Consider the following 11,345-nt stretch of genomic DNA (forward strand, 5'->3'; position numbering starts at 1 on the left):
GGACTATAATCTGACGTTGTTCAGTAAGCTGAATTCAGCTTCGAAAGAGGCTGACAATAAAATAGTGGACAGCAGAAGTGGTTATCTATAGAAGAGGGTTTCAACATAAAAGTGAGGCAACACTGAGAATCAGGCTTTGCAAAGCAGAGAATTAGAAAAAATGCTTCCATTTTTTATTATTACACAGCTACTGGAAGAACTGACTCTATGGTGGTATGGGCAGTTGTATAGTTAATTTCTGCTTTAGCTTATACTGCATTTGAAACTGAACAGAACAGAACTGATCTACATTATCTTGCAGAACATGGTGCCCATTTTTGGACTATATCGGACCGGACCTCTCCTCCACCCTATTAAAAAGACGGATGTGCACTTGAAGGACATTTAGAAATGCGATTGGCACTTGTGCACTCAGTCTGACTTACCACCTCCTGTATTATGATATATATATATATATATATATAAATTTTGTATAAACTGTTTGTTTTGTTGAATGGAAAACAAAACAAAAAAATTCTGATAAAAACAATGAAAACAACAGATTACCTTAACACTCCCTTAAAATTAACATCTTCAGTTATTAGTTATTGGTCAACAAAATTCAACAAAGTTCATGATTATAGCAGACGATCAGTTTCTCCAATATTCTTGTTAAATGCAATAAGCGATGTATAGATACTGAAATGGTTTTTCCTTATCTCGGCACCAGTATCAGGGCCAATACCGGGTCTCATCACAGTTTTGTTTCCAATCTGCTCTTTACTTTGAATACATTGTTTTCGGAGATGAGTCTAATTAATTTTGAGAAATACAGCAATGGTAGGTTTGTGAAACTGAGACAGACGATCAGTGGTGGGCACAGATAACCAAAAAATTAACTTTGATAACAGATAATAAGATAACTGAAAAGTTATCTTTGATAAAGATAAACCGATAAACCACCCAAAAATGTATCGGAAGTTACAGATAACCGATAAACTCCAGTGTTGTCTATGGGATATTTGCAGTTACTAAAGAGCTAAAATTGATTTTTAACACGATCACTTTTGAAAACATCAAAAGCGGTGAAAGATCTAAGACCATACTGCCCCCTGCAGGAAGCAGCACAGAAAAATCCTGAGAGGACCCACTAAAGCAACTCTTTACTAATCATAATCATTTTTCTTTCAACATTCTGTCCCTGCTGGAAACACCTGTTTACAACAGCGCTCTCACAACAGAGGCACACGCACAGCCATAAGGCCAGCTCTCTATCAATTTCAACACTCCGGTCAGGCGGAGGTCTTGAAAAATAAAGTCATACTAACTTATGGTTTTTTGAAAATACTGATAGAATAACTCCATTAATGTCAATTCTGTCATTTGTACAAAGTTAAAATATAACATATATCTTTTAATGTTGAATAAGGCACTAATTCTGAGGTTTTGTAACAAACACAGACCGCAAAGCATTCTGGGTAAAAGTGCTAAACAGTGATTGGTTCAGTAATCCATTATGTAAACCAACACGTTAATGTGACGTGTGTCATGTGTTGGTTTAAAGATAAATGTGCTTTTGTAAAATATTCCATTTTTATTTGTAAAAACAGGCATTTTTACGGAGCTCTGGAAGTGTCATCGCAATTGCATGTTTTAAAACTTTTATGATGTTGTAAAACGTGCACTCAATATTAGTAAGTAAGTAAGTAAATTTATTTATATAGTGCCTTTCACAGACATAAGGCCATATACACACATTGTCGGGTATTTGTAAAACCGAATATCTTACCCTTTCAGTTTGGGGAAAAAACTTCATCCACACTATGTCATTTAAAAAAAAAATCCATCCACATCGAACCGTATAAATGTGTTGTAATTAGTCTGCCAAACCTTTGGGTGGCAGTACTGATTAAAATTCTATCCAATCAGGAGCCTTATTCTCTTGTCGTCACTTCCACAAAAACTAAAAACATGGCGCCAACATCGTTCGTGTGGACCGATAAGGAGTCGGAATTACTTCTAACCGTAGTTTTAGAATACAAAGTTAACAAATATATGCACACAAAAAGCGCCTGGACAATGGACAATATCAACACTTTGAGAGCAGCCATGTACCAAGACGTTTAATACTGCCATGAACACTCCTGGCCAGTAGATGGCAGTAGCGACCTTGAAAAATTGTCAAACAAAATTCCGTCTATAACGTCTATAAACCCAGAGAATATATTCACGAGAGTTTTAGGCACTAGAGGTTAATGCTGTTATCTGTGGACCCTGAACAGAGTGTCTGAAATGCATTTGTCCTGTCGTGAACGTCTGAAATTACCTTATGCTACCCATAATGCATTGCTGCCTGGCACAGCATGTGCTCACAAAACCTTAAAAATTAGCACATTACTTTAAAACGAAAACATATATCTGATATTTTCACTTTATAAACTTCAGACATGACAATAATTTTAAATAACTTCTCTAAAATGAGTGGTTAAAATTTGAACCATAAGTTAAACATGTATGCCTCTGGATGACTTGGTGACATTGCGATTATATTAGTATGGTGTTAAAAGAAATTACTTTTTTTTCTGGTCACCAGTTCTCCTTTGCTTACAGACGATAGAGTGGTTTCTGTTTGCAGAGGGTAGAACAACATGCTTATTAGGAAACTTTTAACAGAAGATTCAGTGTATCAACAATCAAAAACTCATTTCAAGAAGATGCAGAAGATTCTGGAAGCCATTTTATCTGAAACAACATCTGTGACTACTCTTCTTAGGTTTATTTTGGCTTGTCTCATTTTACCACAGCAGATCTGGTCTGGATCTACTATGTTGATTAGGTACATGTTTTACACAGGATGCTGTTCCTGATGCAGTTCCACATGTATATAAGGAGAATTGGGTATGACTGGCCTTGAACTGGGGACCTTGTTTTTTGCGGAGGCAAGCATGCTAACCGCTTGTGGCACCATCATGCCCTGTAACTGTACTTCACCATTAACAGAGTTCTGTTGTATTAAACAAGCTTTTGTTTTTACAAGGACATCATGATGATCAATATATTATTATTCCTGATTGTTTTTGTCTTTGTGGCTTCAAACATTGAGCTGTAACCATTTTTGTCTTAGTCTGAAAAATAAGATTTTTTTTTTTAAATTAGCATTTTTAAATTTTTAATTTGGTCTTGTACTATCAGGGGAAAATGCATCAAAAACCATATTATAAAGGAATCCTGGGGTGTTTAATACTTTTTTACAATACTGATTTAGTGGTATTAATTTGCACTTTATCCCCATATTTGAACTTTATTTTATTGAATTTTGGGGCAGGAATTTTGAGTCGGCATGGTGGATTAGTGGTTAGCATGGTTGCCTCACAGCGAGAAGGTCATGGGATCAATTCCCACTGGCCTCCTGTCCAGGGTATACCCAGCCTCATGCCCAATTACTGCTGGGATAGGCTCCAGCACCATGCAACCAGATCTTGGATAAGCAGTTGAAGATGAATGTGTGTTTATTGAATTCTACTGTTTATTTTATAAATTTTCCTTTCATTGCTGTCAGTTCCCAATTCCCCTGTTTTCTGTATTGCTTTTCATCTATGTTTTACATTCTTATGGTTTCCAGAATGGATGGTCACCCAAATGAGTTGGGTCTGCTCTTTTGGATCCTGCTCTTATGAAGCGAATTGGGATGATCTGGGTTGTGATTTGGCTCTATTCAAAGAAATTAATTAAAATTAATTTTAATTGAATTAAAATCATTTTTTATCTTACGTAATAACAGGATTAGGAATGAACATATAAGAGGGACAACTCAGGTGGGACTTTTTGGAAACAAAGTCAGAGAGGCGAGATTGAGGTGGTTTGGACATGTGCAGAGGAGGGACCCAGGGTATATAGTTAGAAGGATGCTGAGGATGGAGCCACCAGGCAGGAGGAGAAGAGGGAGGCCAAAGAGGAGGTTTATGGATGTGCTGAGGGAAGAAACAGAGACAGAGGAAGATACAGAGGACAGGGTGAGATGGAAACAACTGATCTGCTGTGGCGCCCCCTAATGGGAGCAGCTGAAAGAAGAAGAAGAGTTAATGTTTGTTTTATAGTAATGATGACTGTTTCCAATGTTACCTGCAACTTCAATTCTGTGTTTACAATATTCAAGTAAATAAGGGAGTAAAAAGGGGAATATATGAAGACTTTAATAATCATAACTATAAAAACTGCAATTACCTTTGACAACTGAACTGATGTTGCTGTCCCCAAAGTAGAGGTGGAAAGGTGAAATTTGCCATTTGTGAGCTTGAACAGCTGGCATGTTCGTTGATCAAGTATGCAGGAAGAGCTTTTTAAAAATATATTATTTAACAGTCTTCTTTTGTTCTTCTGTTCTTATATTACACCGAGTTGTGTGATCTTGCAATTGCATTACGCGACCAACAAATAGCCCATTTCTTTAACCAGTTGGCAGCAACTCAACAACATTTAGGTTTCTTTAAACCTCCTCTGTGTAATTATTTCTAATTGCATTGCTAAGTAATTAGTTGTGAAGCTCTAATAAGACAACATGTTGTAAACCCAAAGACATCCTAGTGGATTTGCCCACAGAGGGGTTGGCAAAGACTCAAACATATCTGACGCACTGTTTGTCCGACAGATATCAGCGGGCAAGAATTATCGTCTGTGATGCGGCTCCCTCATCCCTCCTGCTCTCTTTTCCACCCAAATATCTCTCCCATCCTCCCTTCTCACGCTCATGTCATCTGTGTCTCTCTCACCGATGCAGCTTGGAGGGCTGGGTTGCCAGTAGTATCTATTTTCCACTTGGATGCAGGTGATTCTGCTCTCCCCCTGCAATTCATATCCCGGATCACAAGAGAAGGTCACCGAGTCACCGGGCTCCCGCCCTTCACCGTTGCGGCTGCCATTCATAGGAATACCTGGATCTCTGCAGGCTGTTGCAAGAGAGCCTAGAGTGCACATGGACATACATGCATGTTATTTGCAGTACACAGGAAGTTCGTATCACACAGGAGGCAGCTGTCAAGCTCCAACTGCTTAAATGCAGTTATAGCACAGAACAGAGGGAGCTCAGCAGTTAAAATTACATTGTGCTTTCGTAAACCACAGCTGTGCAGCAGCCAGGAGCCACGAAAAACCCTCTCATAAAATCTGATGGATTCTCAGAACAGTCCCATCTTCATCGACTTTACTGACAGTCTTAACATAGTTATTTATATTGCAGGTTTGAGTTTTTACTGTGTACCGGTGAAGCGATGAAGCAAAGTAATCTCACTGGTGTGTGTGTGTGTGTGTGTGTGTGTGTGTGTGTGTGTGTGTGTGTGTGTGTGTGTGTGTGTGTGTGTGTGTGTGTGTGTGTGTGTGTGTGTGTGTGTGTGTGTGTGTGTGTGTGTAGATAAGATACCCCAAAAACAGCTGAATGGATTTACAACCCCAATTCCAATGAAGTGGGGACATTGTGTGAAATGTAAATAAAAACAGAATAGGATTTGCAAATCCTCTTCAACCTATATTCAGTTGAATACACCACACAAACAAGATATTTAATGTTCAAACTGAGACTTTTTTGTTTTTGTGCAAATATTTGCTCATTTTGAAATGGATGCCTGCATCACATTTCAAAAACGCTGGGGCAGGGGCAACAAAAGACTTGGAAATTTGATGAATGCTCAAAGAAAACCTGTTTGGAACATTCCACAGGTGAAGGGGTTCATTGAAAACAGGTGAGTGTCATTGTCACTGGAGATAAAAGGTGCATCCCCAAAAGGCTCAGCCGTTCACAAGCAAAGATGAGGATCATTACTTTGTGAACAACTGCGTGAGTAAATAGTCCAACAGTTATAGAACAATGTTTCTCAATGTTCAATTGCAAGGAATTTAGGGATTCAATCATCTACAGTCCATAATATAATCAGAAGATTGAAAGAATCTGGAGAACTTTCTACACATAAGCGGCGAGGCCAAAAAACAACATTGAATGCCTGTGACCTTCAATCCCTCAGGTGGCACTGCATTAAAAACTGACATTGTGTAAAGGATCTTACTGCATGGGCTCAGGAATACTTCAGAAAACCATTGTCAGTTAACACAGTTCGTCACTACATCCACAAGTGCAAGTTAAAACTCTACCATGCAAAGCGAAAGCCAAAAATCAACAACATCCAGAAACACCGCGGCCTTCTCTGGACCCGAGCTCATTTGAAATAGACAGACACAATGTGGAAAAATGTGATGTGGTCTGATGAGTCCACATTTCAAATTGTTTTTGGAAATCATAGATGTCATGTCCTCCGAACAAAAGATCATCCAGATTGTTACAAGTGCAAAGTTCAAAAGCCAGCATCTGTGATGGTATGGGGTGTGTTAGTGCCCATGGCATGGGCAACTTACAAATCTGTGATGGCACCATCAATGCTGAAAGGTACATCCAGGTTTTGGAGCAACACATGCTGCCATCCAAGCAACGTCTTTTTCAGGGACGTCCCTGCTCATTTCAGCAAGACAATGCCAAGCCACATTCTGCACGTGTTACAACAGCATGGCTTCGTAGTAAAAGAGTGCAGGTACTAGACTGGCCTGACTGCAGTCCAGACCTGTCGCCCTCTGAAAATGTTTGGTGCATTATGAAGCGCAAAATATGACAACGGAGACCCCGGACTGTTGAACAACTGAAGTCGTACATCAAGCAAGAATGGGAAAGAATTCCACCTACAAAGCTTCAACAATTAGTGTCCTCAGTTCCCAAATGCTTATTGAGTGTTGTTACAAGGAAAGGTGATGTCACACAGTGGTAAACATACCACTGTCCCAGCTTTTTTGAAACATGTTGCAGACATCCAAAAATCAGCAAATATTTGCACAACAACAATAAGGTTTATCAGTTTGAACATTAAATATCTTGTCTTTGTGGTGTATTCAATTGAATATAGGTTGAAGAGGATTTGCAAATCATCGTATTCTGTTTTTTATTTACATTTTACACAACGTCCCAACTTCATTGGAATAGGGGTTGCACTTCAAACCTCATGAGAATATTACTTGGATAGACATCAAGTTAGAGGTCATGAGATTTTGAATTAGTTTGTTTGGCCAAAGGTCAAGGTCAGTGAAAACATGGTCTGGAAAAATGCCTTTTTTGTATATCTCAACAACCATGAAGCCTGGATGGCTCAACCTTGGTGAAAATCTTACTTGGATAGATATTTAGAGGTGATTAGATTTTGGAGTAGTTTGGTCAAACATCAAGATCAAAGAAAACATGGTCTGAAGAACACCATTTTTGTATATCTCAACAACCATGAAGCCTAGATGGATCATTGAAAGTAGTGATTCACAACTCTGGTTGTCAGTGACCAGTTAACCTGCACATTTTCCATCTCTCCATGCTCTGCAGAAAGCTGATTAGCTCATTCAGGTGTGTGTTAGCTCTTGACTGACCAAGTGCACATGAAAGAAATAATCAGCTTGTGGCAGAGCAGGAAAATAATCATGTTGAGACACTAACCCAAGTAACATTTTCAGTAAGTTCGGCAAAAACCTATCAAGCTCGTATTTTTTTGGACCAACTCACACACGTGCAGACACGTCAGTGATTACAATACCCTGTTCATGTAGCGGTGCACAAGGTAACAAAAATATCATCTCCTTTTATAGTGGGTCACCAATATACAGAAAACTGCCTTAAATAACAATAAACCTTCATAAAAAATACATTTTTAACCATTCTATTATCTGTATCAGACACTGCCAGTGCAGAGGCAGTAAACAAACAGTATACAGTAAATGAACAATCCATGTACTTTTACACACGTCCAAATAAGGGAAGCAGATGGCTTCAGAGTGATGGACGACTGTACATAACATCATCTGCATAGTCAGAAATACTCACTGGAGAAGTCGATGGCAAAGCCAGACTTGGTGATGTAAAAGTCAGTCTCAAACTGAATGGTGACTACGTTGAGAGTTGAGTGGATCCCCTCAGGCACCAACGAGCCGCTCACTTCCTTCAGGGACATCTCGTTCTCGGGAGGCCCGTCCCACACCTTCAGGATGTCGTGGGACGCCTCCGTGTCAAATGCAAGAAACTGGAGACTGGGAGGAGGAGAAAGCAAAGGAGACTGTCACTTTGGTTTACTTCAAGTTTTAGGCAGTTCTGTCAGTTTAAGTCAAATAATTTGGCGGTACAGTTGCACAAAAAGAAGAAGAAGAAAAAAAAAAAACACTTAAGATGAATCACACAATCAAAATGGGTGCCAAACCAGGCTGAAGCTGAAACTAGATTAAAGCGAGTTCAAGAGGAACAGCACCCTGATGCTTCTGGGCATTTTATTTGATTTGACACTGTCACCCCATTTTCTACCACAGTGTAAAATAAGAACACACACTTTTCTGGAATCATATCAAGAAGCAGCCTGGAGCAGCTCTTTTGACACTGAATGTGTGGCTGATTTTATAAAACCATGTTTAATTCAACCTTGAAGTCCAAATAGGTTTTATTTCACAACAGCACTAAGCACTCTCAACAAAAAAAAACCAAAAAAGGAAAAAAAAAAAAGCCTCCGTGTCCCAGGAACATTCCCATGGGTGCTGTCACAGTGTCTACAAAGTCCCTCTCCCACTCGTTGTTAATGGAGCAGCTGCAGGCTGTTTCTCTACACGAGGTCTAACTTTAGAGGAGAATTTTTCATTTTTCGAATAAAAACTGAACCTTGTAGCACCACATAAAAACTCAATTTTTTATGTCGTCTGAAAGACGTAAAGCGAGGATGACTTCAGTTATATTCAACTGCACTGAGATTCGCTGCAATTTCCTCCCTTGTAGAAAATATGGACAAATTTGCAGAATATACTGAATGGTAGATTTTACAGTGGTTAATATCATTAGACATGTTGGGAATCATGGAGCATTTCCCTACAGTGGCATGTGCATATTTACGGTGCATCCAAAAAGTATTCACAGCACTTCACTTTTTCCACATTTTGTTATGTTACAGCCTTATTCCAAAATGGATGAAATTCATTTTTTTTCCCTCAAAGTTCTACACACAATACCCCAGCCTGAGCTCAGGTGCATCCTGTTTCCACTGATCATCCTTGAGATGTGTCTACAGCTTAGCTGGAGTCTACCTGGGGTAAATTCAGTTGACTGGACATGATTTGGAAGACACACACCTGTCTACATATAAGGTCCCACAGTTGACAGTGTATGTCAGAGCACAAACCAAGCATGAAGTCAAAGAAATTCACTGTAGACGTCTGAGACAGGATTGTCTCAAGGCACAAATCTGGGGAAGGGTACAGAAACAACATCTAAACTGAGTGATCGGGGTAGAAGGGCCTTAGTCAGGGATGTGACCAAGAACCCGACAGCCACTCTGTCAGAACTCCAGTATTCCTCTGTGGAGAGAGAAGAACTTTCCAGAAGGACAACCATCTCTGCAGCAATCCACCAATCAGACCTATATGGGAGTAGCCAGACAGAAGCCACTTCTTAGTAAAAGGCACATGGCAGCCCGCCTGGAGTTTGTGGTGGTGGCAGCATTATGCTGTGGGGATGTTTTTCAGCAGCAGGAACTGGGAGACTAGTCAGGATTGAGGGAAAGATGAATGCAGAAATGTACAGAAACATCCTGGATGAAAACCTGCTCCAGAGCGCTCTTGACCTCACACTGGGGCGACGGTTCATCTTTTAGCAGGACAGTGACCCTAAGCACACAGCCAAGATATCAAAGGAGTGGCTTCAGGACAACTCTGTGAATGTCCTTGAGTGACCCAGCCAGAGCCCAGACGTGAATCTGATCGAACATCTCTGCAGAGATCTGAAAATGGCTGTGCAGCATATAAAGGTCTACACTATCAACAAAGACTAAATGCTACCTCAATGCAAAGGAGATACAAATGTTAATGTACCTTGTTTTTCAGTCTAAAATTCTCATTTTTTTCCTTGCTTGGCAGGTCCTGTGACTTATAAGTCAAAAACCACTGCCTTAACATCTACATCTACAAGATGACGCCATTTACACATGTGACAAGCTGCCTGTATAATGATCTGAATGAGGTACTGTTTAATCCACAATCTGGAGCAGGAAGTGTTTGTAACTGAGCTGGATGACAACTGCCATGAATGAGAAGACAAAGGAGGAGAAGATGAAGAAGAAAAGAAGATCTGTACAAGTGAACAACAGAACAAGAGAACCAGTGAAAATAATAAATCATGTTCTCAAACTAGAAGACCATGGTCTTGAATAAACAGAGGGAATAACCATCAACCATTTGAATAAAGAGGGTATAACCTTCATGCTATGCTGCACTCTACTTGTTTACACTTTGTCAGATGGCCTGAACCACATGAAGGAGGATGACTACACTAAGTTAAGGTTACTTATTAATGTTTTAAAAATGCAAGTTTCTTTCCATTTAGTGAGCTAAACGTGCATGCATTTAGCTCCTTCTTGATGTTTCTGTCTGTTCAGGGGTGAGAAGAAGCTGTTGACATTTGAGTTCTTTGTTGTTTGTACAGTAACATTAACCTTGAGCTCGCTAAGGCAGTGTTTGTGGAAGCAGAAAACTTGATGACATGTCGTTTGAAGCAGTGAGCAAGAGATTTGAAAAATAAATGTGAGTTATACTGATGTAACACACAAAACACACACACACACACACACACACACACACACACATATATATATATATATATATATATATATATATATATATATATATATATATATATATATATATATATATATATGTGTGTGTGTGTGTGTGTGTGTGTGTGTGTGTGTGTGTGTGTGTGAGACAGAGAGGTACATTTTCCCATTCTATCACTGCCCATAGAATCTGCATGTTATACACCAGCAATTACAGTAGTCTACATTTGGCTTTTCCCTTTAAGGCTCCATTATTTGTAGATTTCTAAACCAGTATGCTGCAAAATCTTAAAAAAAATTACATATTATTATAAATTATTGCAACATGAAATTAAGATGTACCAAATGATGACAATTTATTTTAAAATTATAAATGGCTCAGCGTTGTACAAAGACAATGGCAAAGCTTTTTTTCATGCAAATGCATGAAAATATGTGTGTTATTCATCAGCAGCTTGAATTACCTCACAATGTTGCCAGAGTCGACCTCAATTGTCCAGGTGCACCGTAGGTTGTTGTCGTAGGGGAAAGGATACCCAGGAGAGAGGATACGCCCCGTAGACTCGCCCTTGAAAGTACCGCCACATTCTGCTACATTTGCAAACAAAGATGTAAAAAAAAGACAGTATGCATGAAAACCCTCTAATATAAAGTATTTTTAAAGATTAAAACATGCACAATAAACAGGGGTGGTAGTGGCCAAGT

At 39.3% G+C, this 11,345-nt stretch overlaps 1 protein-coding gene across 1 annotated transcript in view; it reads right to left on the minus strand.

Annotated features, from left to right (window-relative positions):
- LOC117514727 (CUB and sushi domain-containing protein 3-like) overlaps positions 1-11,345 on the minus strand; it is an 885,172-nt gene that overhangs the window by 469,748 nt on the left and 404,079 nt on the right. Inside the window, exons 25-27 of the mRNA XM_034175291.1 lie at positions 11,105-11,231; positions 7,880-8,082; positions 4,749-4,940 (exon numbers count right to left, since the gene is read on the minus strand). Coding sequence (XP_034031182.1) covers positions 4,749-4,940; positions 7,880-8,082; positions 11,105-11,231 — 522 coding nt within the window. The remainder of the gene's footprint in view (positions 1-4,748; positions 4,941-7,879; positions 8,083-11,104; positions 11,232-11,345) is intronic.

The sequence above is a fragment of the Thalassophryne amazonica genome, chromosome 7, assembly GCF_902500255.1.
Source record: "Thalassophryne amazonica chromosome 7, fThaAma1.1, whole genome shotgun sequence".
In the NCBI taxonomy this organism is placed as follows: domain Eukaryota; kingdom Metazoa; phylum Chordata; class Actinopteri; order Batrachoidiformes; family Batrachoididae; genus Thalassophryne; species Thalassophryne amazonica.